This window comes from Charadrius vociferus, unplaced genomic scaffold, assembly GCF_000708025.1.
Source record: "Charadrius vociferus isolate BGI_N301 unplaced genomic scaffold, ASM70802v2 scaffold806, whole genome shotgun sequence".
NCBI lineage: Eukaryota > Metazoa > Chordata > Aves > Charadriiformes > Charadriidae > Charadrius > Charadrius vociferus.
This window is the reverse complement of record NW_009649038.1, coordinates 1028673-1051132: the sequence shown is the minus strand read 5'-3', so window position 1 is coordinate 1051132 and position 22460 is coordinate 1028673. Positions and strand designations below refer to the sequence as shown.

At 36.1% G+C, this 22460-nt stretch overlaps 1 protein-coding gene across 1 annotated transcript in view; it reads right to left on the bottom strand.

Moving 5' to 3' along the window:
- PRDM5 (PR domain containing 5) overlaps window positions 1-22460 on the bottom strand; it is a 79445-nt gene that overhangs the window by 24432 nt on the left and 32553 nt on the right. The window contains exons 11-13 of the mRNA XM_009887899.1: window positions 18234-18327; window positions 12399-12559; window positions 9027-9120 (exon numbers count right to left, since the gene is read on the bottom strand). Coding sequence (XP_009886201.1) covers window positions 9027-9120; window positions 12399-12559; window positions 18234-18327 — 349 coding nt within the window. The remainder of the gene's footprint in view (window positions 1-9026; window positions 9121-12398; window positions 12560-18233; window positions 18328-22460) is intronic.

Here is a 22460-nt window from a genome sequence, read left to right as displayed (position 1 = left end):
TCTTCCCGTTCAACTCAGGATCAACAGTTTGCTCCGAGATGTTTGCAACCAAAAGTCCTGTAACGCAGTATTTACAGTGAGTTTAGCACCCAGATTTCCCAAACTCCAATAACCCTGGGCGTAAAACAATTAAGAAACAAAACGAAATACACATTAGTTCTTCAAGATTTCAGTGGCTAGAGCTAGACGTTTAATAAAGACTTTGAGACACAATAATTCAAATTAGTCTCATGTGTTGCTCTTTTCACACTGTATTTTTCATTCCCTGTAGTCAGTTTAGCCACGAAAAAAAGTTAATTACAATATCAGGCAGAAGCCTGATATAAACACCAATATTAGTGGTTACTTTCAAACAATGACCTCAAGTGAGATCAAACAAATATGTACTTTAAAGGTCACAGATATATTCCCATCAAATGAGACAAATGAAACATGCAACAGAGAAACAGTCCTAATGCAAAGAGACTAACGAAAGTGTCTGCAGAGACCAGCAAACCAAAAAAGAAACAGAGGCAAAGAGAAGATGGTTAACAGCATGCTAAAGTAGGCATCTGATGAACTACTACGTTCAGTTTTGGAAGCAATCTCACCAACCTCTTTCAAACTAGAAACAGGCATGACTTCTATTTCATTTTGTTAAATTTGCAGTCATATTTACCGTCCCCATTCCCATGCAGCTTGCTTGGTCACTTGTATACAATTGTCAGATATGTATGTTAGCCTTTATGGAACTAAACTGCTGTAGTAAGAAATGAAGAATTTGAATAATGCAGCAAACTTATCAAGGTTTTTTTTTCATATTTTTTTTAATACGCCTATGCTTGGTTATGTTGCGGTATTCAGCGCCACTGGTCTAGGTCAACTCTCACAAACATCAGAAAAAGACTTAGGACAGACTGCATTGAACATCAGATCATGTATGCAACTTAAGGAATTGGGTTTTTTCTGTTTTATTAAAAAAATTAACAAATAATTATGGCAATGTCATCCCTCAGAATCTTCCACAGATCATTTACCACCTTCTAAATATAGCTCCTTTTCAGATGTTGAACTACTTATTATAAGGATTAGAAGATTATTTCTTAAAAAAAAAAAATATATGAGTGTATTATTTCAAAATGTCAATTTTCAGAACAGTTATGGTAAAGTATAATCCTTTTTAAAAACTTAAGACTGGGGGGTAGGGGAGAGGGAAAGAAGGGAGATTCCACCATTGCCCAACTGTGGTGGAAAAAAAAGGCAGTTCACCTGGGGAGGAATTTGGAGGCAAAGGGGGCCATCTGGATCACACATGCAACACTCCATACCAGGTGATCAACGGGGCAGCCCAGAATGGGAATTGCACGGAGGCTTTTTTTAGTCAGAGATAATCTGGGGTGATGACAGCATTCAACAGCAAGTAAGGATGGGCAAAAGGTTAACGGATATAGCAAAATTATAATATGTGACATATGCTTTAGAACATTATCTGTTCATATAGAGGATGTGACAGCTTTACACATTTATGTATATATGCTCTGTATATGGTCTTCCCACCAAATTAAAAAAGAAGTTTGTGTCTTTAACTATACAGAATTCAGTTCTTACACTATACGAACACACACACACACACACACAAAGAAACCCAAGACACACAGAACAGAATTTCTCCCCCATGAAAAGAACTTGGCGTGTTGTACAGCATGTCAAACTGCCCTTGAGAAGACAAACACTTCTTCAAAATAATACATTTCCTCTTGTGTAGATGTGGCAGTTTTCTAGATACTGAGTAGCATTTTCAAAAGCATTTAATACCCTAGGCCTCTTAAGAACTTTAAAAATTTTGACCAGAGATTCTAGGAAGGGAAAATAACAGGATAGTAATCAAGAAGCTTGGCCAACTGCAGCAGCTAGCTGCTCTCTTTACAACACCTGGACTGGTCTTAATCTGGACATAGACAATAAAAACAGTGATTTGGCATATAAAAAATTCTGGCCTGCCCGATTTTCAACCATTAAACACTCAAAATTTAGCACTTTAGGAGGTACCGAAGTACCCACACAGGATTAGCTTTCTCATGCCAAGAACCAAACAAATTCATGATTTGAAAGATAAAATACTTGGATGTCAGCTGAGACAAGACCCAGAAACTTCAAATACATGTGTAATTCTACACTCATACTCAGCCAGATAAAGAAAGGGATAGCTCTTTGACTGCTCTGAGAACACTCCTGTTGCCCAAGAGGAATGGAAAAACAGTAATCAGGTATGGGTCAATTAGATACATTTCTCACACATTCTTCATTTTAACCAACGTTCAAACTTGGCAGACTCTGAAGACAAGAGATTAAATATTTCTGCTTTTTTTTTCCCCCACTGATGATTAACAAAAGTAAGCCTGTGTATTTGTGAACACCTTCTAACCAAGCCCAAATACTTGCATATTTTCCAGGCACAAGGGAGATGTAGAAGTGCTTTTATGTAAGTCAACCAAATGTGTTTCCCATACACTAAAAATGGTCACACATTCAATAAGAAAAAAACTCAAATGCTATTCTTCTCAAAATAGGGGAAAAAAGATCACTTTAACCATTTTGTTTCTATTAATACTCTTTCTTGCAAATACTTAGCCATGCCTTATTCTTTCAGGTGTGGAAGCAGTATTTTTCACAGCTGAGAAGGTTTCTTTTCTGCAAAGGTTTGGGTTTATTCAGAGAATTCAGATTACCTCTAGTTAAGACCAATAGTCAAAACGTTTGTCCTATCTGGTCGATAAAAGCTATCATGATATAACTGAGGTTTTAGCTATTTGTAACTAAATGAATTATAAAGACTAATAAAGGACCCTACAAAATAAGGCAGCCAGCTGAATCTGTACAGTAAAGCCTAAAATACCATTATTAATTACTTACAGACTTCCATCAGTTCTACAGTGGTATTAAGATTTTAGTCACAAATAAAAACCCGACACGCTTACTTTAAAGAATAAATCAGTTTCATTCTTTGCATCTATCAGTGGAATTAAGCAATTTAGTTTCCCTATGAATGGAGAATTAACATCTATGACTTCAGTGAACCCAATGGTCAACCAAATCTTTTAAAGTATATGCATTAATCAATCCGTAATTCATTTGATCTAAAGATGCCACTAGGAGTCAAATAATCTATCCCTTATAAGAACATTTCTTCATTCATGGAAGCAGCCAACAAGAAGCTGACAGCTGCATGAAACTTTACAGGTACTTTTAAAGATTTAACTGTTGTCTGGAGATAAATAGGACAATGATGTATAAACTGAAAGGTTTAGAAATGCAGAATGCTTACCTTTGAGGCCTTCTGCAAGCTCCTTTTTAAATTCGGTAGATAAAAGAGAGATCATTTATAAGTTACTGAATAGAAACAACCTAGCTGTAGACATTTGCAAGCTGTTCACTGACTAGATACAGATACATTTTTTTTCCACATACTTCATTGTGATATAAGAGGAAGTTCCCTCAAGCTTCCCTTTTATCTTTTTTTTAATGTAAGAAAAGATAAATTACTTATAAGGTAATTTGCCAGAAGATTTGCTAGAATGAGGATCCCGGCTGTACGTTATTTCTAATGTACATGAACAAACAGTTGCCTCTTTAGCCATCAAAACTTTAGACACATAATTTACACAGTAATAAACAAGAGTTATACTGTACTTCAGCTCATGACTTCCTTCAACTACTCTGAAGTCTTTTATGTTCATAGATGAGTGAACTAATGTTAATAACCACAGATTTCTATAATAACTCCACAACTAATATTTTGTTTGGTTAGTAAGGAATTTACAGGAAAGTGCAAATTTGGACCCAGATTTTTTATACAGTTATAACTTAAATATGATTTTAAATATGCTCAAATGTCTAGGTAATCAAATTGTAGAAATGTGACTACAATGGCAAACTTGGCACCATAACATCAGGCTCTCAATGCAGAGACATCTCAAGAAGGCAATCAGTACCTAAAACATGGGACAAGTATGATGAAATATTTTCACAAGCTTATAAAACAGTCTTTAATTACGGAAATGGAAATTGAAAAGGTAAGCTTAACTGTGTTGACACAAAGGATTTGTAAGTCCACGGACTGAATACTTTTTGCTGTTTTAATGTAATCTCTTGGTATTATCTTTTACTCATGTACATGGAAGCAAATTTATAAAGAACCTTCTCAACTCATGCTTACAAAATAAAGTAGCTTTTTCCATATACCAGAGAATATAACATCTAAGAACGTCACATTAAGTCATGGCTTTTAAACGGTACAGAATAGAAACATCCATCTTTTCAGAAAACATTTAGGACAGATCATAGATTCATAGAATAGTTTGGGTTGGAAGGGACCTTTAAAGGCCATCTAGTCCAACCTCCCTGCAATGAGCAGGGACATCTTCAAGTAGATCAGGTTGCTCAGAGCCCTGTCCAACCTGACCTTGAGTGATCCCAGGGATGGGGCATCTACCACCTCTCTGGGCACCCTGTAAAGTCATAGTTATCTTACTGGCTTCTTATCAGGACTTTGACTAACTGTGATGTAAAAAGCAAAATAAGGTTGTTTTAACCTGTATTTGCATGTATAAGCATTTTCCGGAAGACATGTATTAGTCATCCCTCACCAGTCCCTATGTAACAGAGTACAGTTAAAACACTTAATTCTCTTAATTCAAAAATAAATTTACCTGCAAATATAAAATACCCCACAACTTCCATTGTTGCACAACTTGATGTGCTACGTCCCAAAGACGGAAGGGATTAGGATAAAACTAATTAGGAAAGCAACAGTATAAATATCAGACAGATAAAATGCATGTGCGCATATATATATTACATAGGCACAAACACACACACACGCGACAGCAATTAACAGATTTAAATAGCTATGTATAAGGCAACTGTGAAGCTGCACAAACCGCAGCCAGCAACTGTTAACACTGAACGTTGCTGGAAGCTTTAGGGAAGTAATTAACCTCCTGGCCCCCAGTTTTAAAGCCCAAGGAGCAGCCCGTAGAATTTCTTTTACAATTTATGAACAAGCCAAGGAATTTATATCAGTCAAAGGATTCCTTTGCTGAATTAACCCCAGCTCCCTCTGACCCTAAGAAGTCATAAACCAACAGGATACAGCAGAGGGAGAATGTGCCATACTGTTTCAGCTGACCTACAGAGTGCTGTCTCCGTCATGCCAAAGCTGGAAAACCAGATGATGAATTACAGAGCAATATGCTAGGTTCAGATGCAAACATCAACCTCTTCCCTCTATACATGCACATGCAGACATGTTCACTCACCCCAAACCAGCTCAGTTTCTGCAAAAGGCCAAGTACTGTTAGGGCTCATTTACAGATTCTTACTCTAAGATGAAAAAAGGGAAGAAAACTGCTTACTGAGGAAGCATGCATACATCTGTGAGGGGCAATATTTAAGAACACATGCTACATATTAAATAAAAGCCAAAAACTTATTGAGCTTCTCTTTTTGTATATGGATTATTAAGCATAACAAAAAAACAATTCCAAAGCAGAACCAGGAGTGTAACTAAGAGCCTCGGCTTTTATAAAGAACAGCTTTATAAATAAAAAAAAGGGATAAAAATTGACATACAACTCTCTTTTGAAAGAGCTCTGCCTGGCTTTATTTTGTAAATACAGAACAAAGCCTCTTATACAAAGTAGCTAATAAAACAAAGTCTAGCTGACCATGTGCACAGAAAATGGGATAACACAAATGTCTGCACCAGGACCTCAAACCTAATCAGCTGTAATGACTAAGACATGAAGGTCTTTGCGATATTTACACTTATGGTGTACTGCTTGGTGGCACTAAAAGCTTAGCCCCAGCTGAAGGCTTAATTGCAAAGATGATTCATCTCTTGAAAACAGACAGTGGCTGGTCATTTCACTTCTAACTCAGAATGAAAAGTAATACTTTGAAGTCTGACAAAAAAAAAAAAAAGAGCACGTTTTTTAAATAGATTAGTTCAAAACCACAGAATTCAATGTTGCAACATTTAGAAATCAAACATCCATCACTAAATAAGATAAGTTTGTAGCTCCACTGTTGGATGAAGTGAAAATTTCTTACTGCCCCTGAAAAGTTGTCAAGGATTTTCACAGTGCAGTGAATTTTATTACTAAAAGCCATCAAATGAGTTGTCAACTTCTTTTGTACTGTCTGCAGCCAACACGGATTCCCTTCACCAACTACCCTTACTTTCTTAGGAACTGATGCAAGCTATTCCTCAGAAAGCTATGCTTCCTCAGGCTCCATGAACACTGAACAACAATCTCCTCTTGTGATTATTTTGCATGTATTATGATCGTGAACAACCTGGCTGAAGTCTTCAGGTACAGCACAAGTCAAACCCACCTCTCAGGAAGTACAACTTGAATCCAACTATGGCATTTTCTCACTAAACCTCACATAAGGCATTTTGCCACATAACTTACAGATTTTTTTTTTTTTTTTTCAAACCACAAGTCATAACTTAGCAGCAACTTCCCCTCTTCCTTTTTTCTCCCCCAACAGTTCATCAGAATAATCAAGCAATGGTCAGTGATCATAATAGAATGACATCAAAAACAACTGAAAATGCACTTCAGTTGATTCTCACAGTGAAGGATGTGAATCACAACATTCTCCACCAAAAATGTGGCTGACATCACAATAGCAGCTAGACTGGAAGAGGAAAGGATCACAGTTTATTTATCACAGGTCATTATAATAATGAATTTAGCAAGGCATTTTTTCCTGGGTTAGTAACTCTCTTTAAAATGACTGCTTCTAGCTTTTTAAGTAAAGAAAGAGGCCTTGAAATTTTCCCTCCTGGAGTGTTACTCTTTCATAAGTTGTTTTCACACTGCGTATTCCCGTAATTCCAACATGTATCATCTCCTGGCAAGGTAGTTTCTCCCACCGTATTTAATTTACAAATGTACTAGAATTCTTCAGTGCCTTTCTACTTAAAGTAAGTTCAAAATGTCATATTTTACTGTTTCTCGTATAATAGTGGCTACAAATTTTCCAAGGCCCTATAGTCAAGGTTAGAGGTCTCTGGTGTGTGGTTTCATTGAACTCACCTTAGCCTAACTCCTAAATTTAGAAAAGCCTACTTGAGAGAGCTGAAACATCAAATGTAACTGGTAGCAGCACATGTGTGAAAAGCATTTTCACTCCAACAGCTATAAAGCATTTTCCCAAGAGCTATCTGCACTATCAACTTGAAAAAGTAGGGCCCTTCTACTGCATGCAAACTGATGTGTAATAATCGATAGTACACAGAAAACATACGTAAAGTTTAAGGAAAAGACATGCGAAATAAGGAAAAACAAAAGCACCACACTAGTAAAGGCAATAAAGCAGACTTGCCTATAAAAACCACTGCAATGGGAATCTGGAGATTTTAATGAAGAATTAGAGTAACATTTTGATATTCTTTTAAGCATTGGGGGCGGGAAATCTATAAAAATCCTAATTTTCATGAATGTCTAGTATGCCAAAATTTCAGATAATTTATATATTTTTATATATATAAAATTAAAACAGCAAAATAACTTCATGAAAAAAGTTAACCCAGATTAGAAATTGAGGCAGTCATGTTCCTAGAAGACTGATGTGCTGAGTGACTAACAATACTATTGAATTGCTTCCTTTTACTCCTGTCTACCTGATTCATTAACGTACAGCCCGGGTTGGTAAGTGATTGGTCTTTACAAAAGGCAAAATCCTCAAGTGTTCTCTAAATCCTCATACCGCATGCTCCATGTTTGGTTTTTTTCTTCCTCTTCTCTGCATCTTCAGGAAGTCAAAAAAAAAGAAGCTTATGGGACAGAATACTGAAGAGAAAAACAGAACAGGTGAGATTTGTCAGGAAGGACTTTGAAAGGAGTTGATAAGGTGAAGTTGTAGAAGAAAACAAGAATAAAGAGGAGGAATAGACAGAACTGCTGCACTGCAATTCTGTGTCTTCCCAGCTTTGACCTTCAGTGTCTTTTGAGTCTGTGATTATACAGTATACATGAACCACCTGAGCAGAATGCATATATGCAGGCTTAGATGTATATGTTTTTATACAGCTGCTATGAGGGATAAATGTTCCAAACATGGAATTTAGTAAGGAATAAGAGCTAAAGAGAAAAAGTCAATTTTAGCCTTTTATCCTGACTGCAGGACCAGGATAAAAATTTGCTAGTGTCAAATCAAAAATCACAATAGTAAAAAAAAAATAAAATAGTAAAACCTGTAATCTTAACAGGTGGTCTTGATTGACTGAAGTGATTAAGACTTTTCAAAACATAGCAGAAAGCCAAATGATTAAAAACACCGATTCTGCCATCTCACTGCAAACCGAATTTGCTTATGCGAAGTAAATTGAATGTCACAGGAAGGCTATTTGTTAACTGATGCTTTGACTGCCAAAGACAAATCTATACCATTTTATGTTGGAAACAAATCATCACAAAGAAACCCCCTTCAGTTGCCTGCCACTTATTTGAAATGAAAACATAAGCTCATAAAATGAAACCTATCAAGATGACAACACATACAACACAATAGAGAAGCGGTAATGCAATCTGGGTGGCAAAAGAAAAAAAAGTCACATAACTCAGACCCAGGAATATTAGGAGATCAACGCAATGAGTCAGATGTTGCAACAGAAAACAAATTTTGAGTTAAAGCATGCTTAAGGCTAATTTGGCCAATGTGCAGGTTGTGATAAGGTCAGAGTTCACATTAATATGAAATCAGAGTTTCAAAACACCTTAGAAGTGACAGAGATGAATGAGCTCATATTATATATACATATAAATAGTTATACATATACATCCATGCATAATTACAGTTGAGAATAGAATCTGGTTTTACACATTAACCAGGTAAAATGTCTGAAAAACATGTTGTTAGGCCTACCTGTGTAAACTTGCATTACTGTTCTTAGAAAGGCAAATTGTGGACATACTTACAGATGCCTTCCCATATGTTTAGAAATTCTCTTTTGTTGATTACAGTAAACACTGTACCTGTATGACTTCGAATATGAACTCTCAGTGTTCCATTGCTTGCAAACTTCTGTCCACAATATGGGCAAATCTTCTCTTTTTCTCCTGTGTGAGTCTACATAGGGTGGGAAGGAAAAGAATGAAAGCTTCAGCATAGTTTTAAAACAAGTGAAATATTACTGAATTAATATTTTACAAATATTAACTGGAGTATTTTAACATTTGACATTGACCACCATTATCTCCATTATATATTTCATAACGTCACATCAGGCAGATGTTCTAAGGAGTTAGCTATAGGCATGCCTTCAATTTTCTCTTAACATTTATAAATAAATCTCATTATTAGTGGCAAAATAAACTAGCTTTTCAGTTCCTAAGTTTACCGTTTCCTAAATAGTCACTTAAAAATACCCAATTCACCTTTGTGTATTTTCATGATTGCAAGAATAAGACACCTGTTCTTCAGTTTGATATCTGTGACAGTGGTTTCTAAACCCGCAAACAATAATTTGGTTACCTAATAAAATTAATCTTCATAAATGGATCTATTTTTAAAAGCTTGAAATTTCACAAAATTTTTATTAAATTATGAAGTATAGTGAAAAAAGTTTACCTAACCTAGTATAACTTTCCCTGTTGAAAACTTGTACTGGAGCTTTAAAGGCTTCTATGGAGATTTGTGCATATGATTTCTCACTGACTGTCTCATATGAGTGAAACAGCCATCAGTTCATCTGAAGTATGACAGTCAGCAAGCCTTCAAAGTGCAAGTTCTCAGAGATTCCAGTGAACACAAATTGCATACTGGATCCTATACTGCTTGTAATAAATGCTAGAATCGGATTGCATTTAGAATTGATCACGAGCAGTATATTGTAATTGTCACTAACGGTAAATCATACGCTGAACTTGTCTTTTGAAATGAAGCTTTTAAGGCCAGAGCACCTTGCTGATATAAGAAGAATATTTCAAAACGGGGGAAAAAAAAAAAAAGCAAACTCTCCCATCTGACCTGTGCAGTCAATAGCCAGTCCGCCTTGAAGTAAGTTACATACACAGGTTCTCATAATTTTTCACTCTGTACTTTTAATGCTCAATTCTGAACTGAAGATTTATCAGCCTATTGAATAACTTTTCCTTGTAACAGTAACTGCTTTCCTAGTGGATAATTATTGATTACTTTATTTATAAGTGTTAACTTAATTTAAATGGGATAGGAATAATAACATTAAATTATTTGCACAGCTGGCTATTTGGGTTTCAAGCTTTGCACACAACTCTTCAAATAGTGAAGTTATTTCTTATTTTTTGAAATTCATTGAAGTGATATAAAATTATTCATTATATCATAAAACCTTTTTCTCATGTAGTACATATTATACTGCAGTTGAAGAAGAGTAAACTACATATCATTCCAATACTAGACCGACTTGCATAGTTTTCATTCCCTGACATTAGCAATATGAATGTTAAATCCCTCTTGATTAGGATAGAGTTCTTTAGAAATCACTTATATCTCTAACAGCAACATTGAGGGATACCAGACTGCTAGCTATTAATTCATGCCAAGCAACCAAAAAAACAAAGGATTTCCAGGAACAATACGTTACAGCTACAAGGATCACAAACACAGAGCAAGTCCTAGTCTGACAGCAGCACAAAGCAATAGGAATTACAATTAAGAAGGAATGTCAAAAAAAGAATAGGGATAAACGATAAACAGTAGCTGCTTCCCATTAAAATACAAATATATATGTACATGGCCATTTTTACCATGAAATAGTAAGTCATACTGTATCTGAGGAACAGAAGTTTAAAAATTTATGCAGAGCTCAATGATTCCAGGTAATATTTTTGATTTTTGGATCTTATGATCCATCGTGGAAAGATGCTTCAGAAAAAAGTTATCTGAAATCCATGTATCAGTATTATAAGCTAGGTCTGTTACTCACATGATTAAAATGAGTACATAAGGATGGAAAGGATTGTGTGTCTGAAAAGCAGTCTGTTTTTTCCAAACAGATCAGTTTGTCTAATGAAATATACTATGCATTCCTAAAGTCTTGCTCTCCAAGAATACAATCAGAAGCAAATCCAAAGTTGATTTTCTATACCCTTTATTTTTGAGTTCCTTACATCAATATATTCGGGCTTAAAAAACAAATGTGCTTTAATACTCCTTATTCTAAAAGTAATATAAGAGAAGAGACAAAGAGTATCCTATAATATAAAGTTCTCTCCTTATTACAGCAAAAATCAACCGATTTCACAGGCCGAACAACTGATGAACTAGGTTATTTGAATCTCAATCATCATACTGAAGCCTACAAACAAGGTAACCCCATTTCATTCTAGTTGTTCTTAAATACAGGTGAAAAACTTCCACTCAAGCATATCTGAGAGAAATACACCTTGGTTATATAGTTATGTCACTCAATCACAGGAAACTTTATTTTCCAGCAACTATAATTACTAAGTAACTTAATGCATATTAAATATGAGACAAGCAGCATTAAAACCAGAATCAAGACAGACAGCAAATGCATTAACATGCATTTAATGGAAGATCAAGAGCTTTAAAAGACTACAAAAGAGATTTTGTTCCTCGTTGGTTCCATTACTTTTGCAATCTGTAAACATGTTAAAAAATAAAACACACATTAAGGAGGTAGTTGCGTCCCTTACATTAGAGCATTCAATAGTCTGCTATCTGCCAATAACTTGAATTAGGCTCCAAAGATGCGTGCTAGTTCCAAGACCCATAAGACAGAGAAGTCTTACAGAGTTGGAGAGACAATGAATGACTCCATTACATTTTCCCCTCCATTTTAAATACAGATTTGTGATGTAATGCACAGTACTCACTATAATCATGTGCTGAAAATATTGCACCGAGTAACTCAGTTACACTCAGTTTTGTTATTACAATTTTACATGCATATATGAAGTGCATACTATATGGGAAATATAATATGAGTGATGTTTTACAACAAACTGTCCCATTCTGCATTTGGCGGCAACCCCTGAGCTGATTTTCCTCAGTGGATTTGTTCTTGATTCAATTATTTCCTTCACATTTCTTCCCTGTAACGTAAATCTCACCTCAGGCCAAACTAGCGAGCAAACTTTCTTCTAAAGTTTACTCCGAGACCATTGCAGAGATCAGTGGAAAGGAATACGGTAAAAGCAGCACAGCAAGTCCCATCCAGCTACACAACTGGTGCTGGAGTACCTACACCAAATTTATACATGTGCACCCGCTGCAGAGTCTAAGCACCGTCACAGCTTTCTACTGAAAAGCCACAAATGCAGAAGCATCTGGGGATTTTATGTTTAGTCACAACCTTAAGGGGAAAGAAGGAATGAATAGGATAGAACTGTTCTACTCACTTTTTTGTGACTCTTCAGGACTGAGGGTGTCACAAAAGCTTTGTCACAGAGATCACACTTGTATTTCTTATGTCCATCGTGTACAACTTGAATATGAACATTTAATGTGTCCTTTCTTTTGAAAGTAGCATCACAGTGGTCACACTTGAAGGTCCTCTCACCTTATAAAGAGAAAAAACAAGGTTTACAGATACCAGATTTTTGTGGAAGTACACTAAATCTTATCATTTCAGAAAAATTAATAAAAGCAACACAGACAAATGAAAAGCGGAGTCCTGAGAACAGAAAGAAAAGAACTACCACATCAGTTAAAAATGTCATTGGGAAATTAAGAAAATAGGAAGTAGTCATCACAACAACACAGCCAGAAATACAAGATTAAACCCTATAGCCAAAGGTGAAATGGTAACCAGCGGAAATGGCTTCCAGTGAAACAGAGCACAGGTTTCATCAGCATCTCCAGTAACAGACTCTTCTTAAGGTAACAAGCAAAAAGATTAAACAGGCTTTTGAAAGTTAAATGCTAAGAGACATCTTCCTGAATTTAAAAGAATTCTTAAAACAAGAAATGCTTGCTTTGAGTAACCTATCTCATTCACGTCAATAGACGCAAACTCATATGACAAAGATGAAATAACTTTAAGTGTTACAGCACTATTACTATTCAAACTGTGGTGATGTGGTTGAAAGTTATGGCAGAGGCCAGGTTAATATTGCTAATAGTTTTAAAATTCAATGAATTACCTAACAGAGGGGAAGAGACATTGTATTCTGAAAATCTGCATATTGAGAGAAAAAAAAAAACCCACGTGATTCTTCAAGAAATCATTACAATGAACCCTCTCTTTATCACTACTGTGAACGCAGAAGAGAATATTCTCTTCTATGCGTTAAATTCTTGATTAAAATTACAAGTTAAACATCTGCAACATAGCATTCATTCAGAGATCCGCAGTCTAAACTGGAAATCAGGCACCCATATCCCAAGAAACTTTCCGAGCAGTTACATCACAAAGAAAGATCACCACAATCTACGGACTATTCTCCAATTCTTATTTTTCAGGACAGAGGTCCAATCTGCAGTACATGAATAAGATACAGACTTGTATAAGCACGAGCTACTTTTTCCAGTAGTGATGATGCACATGTAGAGATACACTTATTTCCTTGCTATAGTTCGTTAAAGGATAAAATCATCCCAGCCTTGGTTGCAGTGCAAAGGCCAATATGAATGGAAATTGATTTCAGTATGCTGCATATTAAAGCCCATTTGATACTACATATTGAGGCACAAACTTTTTTCTTTATTATAGATTATACATGTAATACATGCAAGGGAAGCTTATAAATACAGCAGTGCCTCAAGTACCCACAGACATTCCAAAGTCTAGATAACTCGTTTCTCTCCTCTATAAATCAACCATAACTGCCCCCCACCCCAAACCTCTCATTCTCTGTTGGTTTGGAAACAAAAGCAGTTTTGTCTTGGATGACACAAGAAGAATGTGCTAAAAGGTACTACAGTGTAAGTTGTCCTACCCTAAAATACTTTCAGAGTAGCTATTCAGAAAATTTTCAAGGTCAACAGGGATGCAATTTAATATGCTGTTATATGAAGGTTTAACACTAATACTGCTTTTAACTGTTCAGTGAATACTTCAGTCCTCGAGAACATGAGACTACACTGCTAACAAAGTGAAGTCATTACTATTTTTACTAAAGTAACACACGATTTTATTCTGTTTCAATAAAGGAAAAATATTCTAGTAATTTCTTTTAAAAGCTACTTCTTGTAAGAACTTCTAGGCTTCATGATTGGGCTGTGGGGTTTTTTTGGTAGTCATTTGTTTCTTCCCCTCTCTTAATAACTTAGCTCCAACTCTAAAAATAAATTAGAAAAAAATGAAGCAATACCAGACATAATTTGAACAAATTGCCATGTCTTCTGAAGTAAGAAATGTTTGCATGATTTCCATAAATTTACATAGTATCACTATGGTTTAAGACACAAAGCGACATTTGTTGAGTTTCAGGAGGATCTCTCCTTTTTATCCCAAAGTTTTGTTTGCAATCATTTTCAGTACTGCACTTCTATTATGATTTGAGAAGATAAATGACTTTCAGAAAACAACAACAAAAAAAAGGTAGTAAAAGATCAACAGTTTTCAAATAAAAAAAACCTCCAAAGTCAGGGAATTTCAGAACTAACATACTGTTCAACCATATCTCCTCTGTGTGAATACATTATAATACTCTTCAACTATATACAGTTGCACTGCCAAGTATGTATTTAGCCAAGTCCGGGCTTCAGTTTAGCAAATTGTTTCAACATGCAAAGTAACCAAAAGCCTAGAATTGGGTATTTTTTTCAAGTTTTACCCTGGATGAAAGCAAATAACCAGTATTTCTCCTCAGCTTCATTATTTAGCAGAAACCCTATATCTCATTACAGAAGAGCCATCAGAACACTGCATCCACTCACAGTGGGCTCACTGAACAGTCTATGTTTTCATTGGGGTTTTTTTAAGCCACGGACAAAGATACACGAAAACTTAATTAAAAAATACCATTAATACACAACTATGGAAGGAGTTTCAGAAGGCTCCTCAACAGCATAAAGCAAAAGTCTAAATCCCTTGCAACAAGATGTGAGTACTGAAACTCCCTGAGCAGCTCTGGAAATCCTCTTGTAGAAGACTCCAGGAAAAAAAACGATGCAACCTATTTCATGATACCTCGTTGATGTGATAAAGAGCAAACTGATTTTGTACGGTAAATATAAGAACACGTCTGTTGATTAAGAACTATCACTGCCAAAAAACAAACTCTTTCCACTGCCTTTGGCAGATAAGAGTAATATTAAAGTTACCAAATAAATTTCTAATATTAATGCATAAAGAAATAAGGAAAGAATTTCCATTATGTATTTTCAGTCAACAAGTTTGCACTGTGCTAGATCAAGAGGTTTGTTAGAAAATAAAATAGCAAAAGATAGATTGTCTTCAATAAATAGATTGTCTTCAGGCCTAGGCAGTCTAGAGAATGGAAATAAAGTATATCATTGACTTCAGCTCTTGAAATGACTGAAGGAGGGAAGCTTTTTCAGATTACTTGACATGAAACTACATTATCAACACCCGTAAATGCCTCCAAAGATGGAAACACAGTACTGATATATTATATCTTAGAGTGCTTTCCCCCAGAAATACACAACAACATGCGTGTGTCTTTCCTGGGACTGGCTTTAGCTACTCCACTGATGCACTCTCCTTAAGACAAAACAAGACAATGAAAGTAAGGGCTACTTGGGCTTTATTTGAAATGAGCAATCTTCAGTGCCCACTTCTGCTGACCTCTGTAGAATGAGCTAATTAGTATTTCTCTTACTAACAAACATTCTGCATGTAGATTATTACTCTGGAAAGTAAATACATAAAAAGGATGATGTCCTTCTCAACAAATGCAATCCTGTTCAATGTATGTCTCCACAATCCTAGACAACTCAGTGATCCAAGCGAAAATGCTTAGGGTTACTCATTCTTGTTAGACACTTTATTCTTGTTAACCCTTTATTCTTATTAGAATATTAAATATTCTTATTAGAATAAAGTGTTAGTTCCAGCATTGCCAGTGACATAATGAGAACACAGATAATAAAAGTATTATCAGCAGCACATCTAAGAGAAAAAGCTGGTCTGACTCTCGGAAGACAAGTTACATTTACACAGCTAGAACCTATGAGGAAAAAAAAAAAGTTTGGATTTTCTTTTTTAATTATTTGTTAGTTAGACATATTTGATCTTGAAACTTGGAAGTTATATCAATGACACCTTTTCCAATTAAGACAGGAATACCTGAGGAGTGAGTTTATGAAATACAATTTTTTCCAGTAAATTAAGCTTGTAAAATTAATTTTAAGTCATTCTAAATCATTCTGCAGAGTGCCTGCTTATAAAACAACAAGAGGATACTGAATTTAACAGAATATATGATATAGGCTGAATTTCAATTTTTCATAGAAGTTTCAAGCTTCAGATACAATTTTTCCTTTCCTATAGCACAGAACAGTACAGTCAGCTAAAAAGATCTACAGATTCTGTTTTGTTTCTCCCCTTTCTTTACAGCAAGAGGTATATTTCAGTGCTATGAGAAGGACTATCACCCAGCTTTAGCAGGACAGTGCCTATAATTCTGAGTTATTTCAAATATGAGAAACTCATTATCATGGCAGCACAACTTGGCAGTCTCCAAGTTGGGTCATGAGGGGAAGAGTTCTACATTTCTTCACTGTGAACACAAGCTCTTCTCAGACAACAGCAGAGCCTCTTGTTTTAATCACAGCCTTGAACTGAAAACTGTTTATTCTTCAGTTCATCCTAGTAATGACTTTCACTTTTCACTTTGCTATTGGTCTGTCAACACTTCTTTTATAGGACTACAGACGAGAGATGCAGTACAGCTATAAAAGCTTTGCTTATATTCTGCTGTATTAAGGACTCCTTGTTAAGTTGGTCAGTTGTTGGGGTTTTTTTTCCAAAATAAGAAAAAATAGTTTAAAAATCTTCCCTGTGATTAATAAAAATACCAAACGTAATTGGTTTAAAGCTTTGATTCATTTTGGAGACATTTTCAGCTAAGATGGCAGAAGTTACCACCTTCAAACACCTACTCTGTCCCTCAGCAAGACACATCTCCTTTTGCACCAAGGAAGACTGACTAGACATATCTGTGCCACCACAGTTCAGTCTGGTATATTTAATATTTGCATAAATAGTGATGGTTCAGGAACAGCTAAACCTGCCACAAATCACGAGCCTAACTCAAAGATCTCAAATTTCCTGAGGTCTCATCCTCTTAAAAAAAAAAAAAAAAAGTAAAACTATACATTTTTAGACACACCTTTGCCAACGCCTACAAGTTCGCATACTGTAAATTACTGCTTTTGGATATCCTGCAAATGCTTAGTTCATTAGAATACACATTACTGCACAGGTTTTTAACTTTTTCCTCCCATCATTTTTAACACTGGAAAAAGATTTACAAAAGCCAATGCTTTGTGACATTGAAGAAGCTTTGAAAGATAATTGTAAAAGAACAAACTAAACACACCAGTCTAATAATTCATCTAACAGAAGCACTGTTATACTGGATTAAAAAAAAGAACGGTTTGTGTTTTTTTTAATTATACCCACATAAATATTTCCCAAATCAAAGCAAGTCTTCTAAGCTACAAGGATTTTAGACCAAGGATGTGTTCTAAAATCTAAATTGCTGACATTACACATTCTCTGTAAATATTGAAGAAAATTCCACCAAAAATAAATCTTTACACAATCAGTTTAAAAACAGTACACAATGCCAAGAGCAAGTTACTCATGAGGGAAAATGGCCACAGCATTCCTCTGGGCTGCTAGTTTTATATCAGAGGCTTGAAACATTAGCCTGGACAGGAACAGGAGAGAGAATCTCAGTTTCAAACCCTAAACTGGATTACCAACAAAAGCTGACTAAGCCACCAAGTTAACTCTGCTTCTGTTTCTCCTTTCTTAAACTGGAGGTAACATTATCACACTTAATGCAGAAAGAAATCTCCTGTCATCAGATCTCAAAGCACTGCTAGATTTTCTACAGCGGATTTGGATTTGCATTTAAGTGCATTTAAAGACAAGGTTTGAATTTGGCTCTGAATTTTTTAACTCCCTGGGGTTAGAGTTGAGTCTTAATACTCATTTAACATAGCAAGTTGCATATTGGAGCAAGGTACCATATGTCTGTTTTTCTCAGTCAAATGTGAGAACTGAGGAAGTTCTTTTTCCTTTCTGACTTAGCACTTACTGTTATGGATTAACAGATGTCTTTGTAGAGAGAATGGAGTTCGGAACAAAGCTTTGCATTCCTCACACTGGAATGGTCTCTCTTCAGAATGGGTCTGCAGATGAAAGACAACATGTCAGAGGAAAGGCTTGAGAAATCAATTAGCTGTCATTACAGTAATTATAGCTAATTTTCTAGACTGGATTCAGGAGGGGATATCATAGCAATTGGAAACATCAGGGGGTGAAGAATTAAAACAATCATTCTGCCATTATCCAGAATGTCAGCAGAGCAACTACCAAATAAATGTACCTTCCCAGTCCTCAGAATTGTTACATGAGGTGTCATGCAAACAGAAACAAAAATAAAGAATAACCAGGAAAAAAACTACAAGCTCAGTTGCATTGCTTCATCAGTACTAACACTGCCCTTAAGTACTTACTAATATGAATAAACGCTTTAAAATTAAAGACGTACACAAAACCCTTTTTCTAAGTTAAGTTTGAAGGTAAAACTGGTCTGATTATCTCAAGATAATATCTGAAGTTTGGCAAAGAAAATTTCTCAAGTCATAAGGCTAGTCTTACATATCCTTGTTTCAGCTTCTTGTATTGAAAGAAAAAGGTAGGGCAGGGCGACAGTACCAAGGTTTTCGTTTGATGTAGAGAAATTCATCATAGCTGAGAAACAGCCTCAAAGCCATAAATAAAATGAAAGGCTAAGCTTGGATAAGTCTCTCAAAGTAGAGTTGCTGAAGCAGATTTCTTTTCTGGAGCTTTAGAAACATCCAGCTTCATTCTACTTCCATAAGTTTCAAAGCACTTTGCCTGTTTCCTAGCATTATTAAGTGCTCTCTCAATGTAGATAGTAAATTAATCCGTCCAATTTATTAGCTACCCAGTTTCCTACTATTTTTGCAAAGGAAAGCAAGTTTTTAAAGCAACAGCGTCTGAACACTGTATTAGCTCACAAAGACCTTAAGGAGAAGCTGCAGCGCCAAGAGGAAAAGCAGACAGACAGTGTTTTATAATACGCACAAAATTAGGTAAACTAGTTAATTTTGTAGACTAAGGGTAAATATTAGCACAGTACATATTTATATAATCTATTTCGGCTATTCATAACATGGTACAACACTTACAGCTATCCCTTCAACTGTGGAGAAGAAAGGGACTGCAGGGAATCAGCATAATCATTTAGATGTAGACTGAGTGCCTTGAACCTAGGCTGATTTTAACACAAACGTCCTCTTACATAGACAACAGAACCAAAACATTATAGTACTTGCAATGGTATACAGAGGCTTTGGATTCAAAGTCAATTCCTTGGCTATGTCACTTCAAGCAAAAAGGCAACTGGAGCACCAGTAAATGTGTGGAATACATCACATGTTACATAAAATCCGCTGAATGTTTCAGTTCAGCTTCTGCATCAGTGTTTGCATTAGTTGACACCCTGCTTGGCAGTCTCAGCAGTCAGGCCAAGGATTGACAGGACATGAAGAGACTGAACTACCTTCTCACCTCAACAGGTGGTTCCTCCAGAACAGGGTTGAGACATATTGACGAGACACTGTGGGGAAGCTCGCAGTGCTGCTGTCTGTGCTGTACCTGTTCTGTGGATAAATAGAAGGGTTCAGTCTCTAGGGCTGTCAATCTGGCACCTTTCACGAGCGCAAAAGTCACGATGTTTATTTAAAAAAATGCCCTGTTTTAGAACGCTCACCACTTGAGTGGTAGTTCTGAAGAGCACAGTGATTTGCACAGAATTCCTTCTTAGCATCTCCTTGACAGTTCTCCTAGTCTTCTGATCAAAATACAAGTATTCATCTGCACATCTTAACTTCGCTACAAAGAAAAACACCTAACTAGGCATACCCACATGCAAGGATACACGCATCACCTGCCTCTTTTGTGAAGGTCCAGAAACAAGCTAGGTCTATCACAAAAAGCCATGCAAATCTTAATGAGAAGTGTCCTCTCAAACAAGCATATTAGTTCTATTACTGTCCTTTTGTGGACTAATAGGTTCTAGATCAGAGATGGCTTCCATTCAGTCAGAGCAGGGGACAGCCATACGGTCAAAGCAACTGAGGATGGGCTCTTATGGAATATTTCATGGCAGCCTTTCCTACCACAGCGTTTGTGGAGGCTTAAACCCAGCTCAAGGCTATTTATTCCCAATAGAGAAACTGAGGGAATACAGTTGCTTCAATTCATTATGCTCCCCAGGACCAAATAACCCTGGATTAACCATAAACCCTTTAAAATCCTGTGTCTGCTGACCTATTTCTGCTCATTGTCATAGCCTCATATTTTATTCTCTTTATACATAGCAACAAAGGAGCAGATGGAACAAAAACTTCACTTTCTCCTGTATGGAAGTATTCTGTGCATTCTATGGCATAGAACGTGCACCTTCATCCAATCTAACCTGGATGAAAGGTGACTACTTTTATCTGTAGCACAACCCAATGCTATGTTTGCCTCTTAATTTCAGATACCATTCTCTTCCCTCATCACAAAAATGGAACCGTATTCTTCATATGGTCACTTAGTCATATAGAGTTTTTTCAAAAGACATCTGAGCTAGTTCCGCGTCACAAAACACTTCTCAGTGCTGACATCTCTCCAAGCAAGTGACAAAGCAAGCTTGCACATGCACCTCCACAGAGCAGTGCAGTACATTAGAGGTACCACAGGAAGACTTAACAGTTCCAGCCTCTCAGATCTGTAACTGTAAGGGCATAATGAGTGCTAAGTTAGCGTTCAAATCACAATGCTCCACCGAACGGAGCAGATACACTCTTAGCAACTCCACTGCCTATCTCCCAGTGAAATCCTGTGAAATGGGAGGAACTAATCTCCTTCTGCAACTTTGAAATGACCCAACATTCACCCACATCTGAAAAATGATTAAGAGCACATGTTGTAGGAGCCATTTTTATTCTTATACTCCCAACACAAAATCAGATTAAATAACCCCCATAAAGGAATCACAGAAAAAGCAACAATTTTCCATCTAAAACACAAAATAAGAATTTAAAGGCACAAAATGTATATGTATATATACTCATTATAAATAAAAAGTACGCAGCTCTGCTATAAAACCCAAAGAGTGTTTTCAAGCGTGTTGCTATCAAACTTGAAAACCTGTTTTCTGTTAAATGCTGTTGATTTAAGTGTTATTAACTAATATATCCATTACTCCTACTGCAGGTTTCTAAGCTCCCTGCTACTAGCACAGTAACTGCATCCTGGAACTCAAGAAAGCACTGTGAAATTACTCAGAGGCAAACTCTTCTTCCTCCAAAAGAAAATGAAACCTAGGAGGACATCTTAAAGGAATACACACCTAAAGAAGCGTTAAAAACCTGAGCTGAAGAAATACACAGAAGTATGATACACAATAAAGGCTTAAATTTCCACTGTTACTGGATTAACATTCCTGTGAACAAGCAAAAGAACTATTGTCCTCTTCACGTAGTAGTGGTGTCACCCTCCCAAACTCATGGCACTTAAAACTATTTTCGCATCCCAAACTACCACATCCATGACTTACACCTTACAATTGGTTTTGTGTATACGCATCCATACTCTCCTCTTATCTACTACCTCTCCTTGTTTACATCGTTTAATCAATGGAGAGAGGCGTGTCTAAAACAGCAATTCAGGACATCTATGTCAGTCTCCTGTCTCTCATGCTCATCTCTTCAGTTAGCAAGTGAAATTAGAGACCTAAATGTGGATGGCTGCATACTCACAGCTGTTCGGGTAAACTTTATGTAAACACAGGAATAAGTTTCTTTCATTATAAGACAGGGTTGATTTACAGCCAGTATGATGTGCAAACAGGTTCAGGAAATAAGTATTCCAACATGCTTCAAGGAATTCTGTCAAAATTAGGTACTCGCTAAATCTGTCTAAATTTTAATATTCTTCCAATTAAGTGGAGCCTCTAATCCTTGCTTATGTTCATGGTGCTGCTGCTTCAAACACAGAATTGGGTCAGTGTTTACTCATTCACACTTAATCCTGAATTCCATTTTCAGCCCAAACTCCCTACCAATCATCAGCTGCAAATTAACATAAGGAAATATGCTAAAAGTATTCATTTAAGATATAGATAGTATTTTATACATTTTCTTTAGAATATATCCAATTTGTGAGGTTCTGCCCCATTTTCTTAATAAAGTCTAAAACATCAGATACAGCCACAGCATATACAGGAGCTAATCTTGTCCTTCAG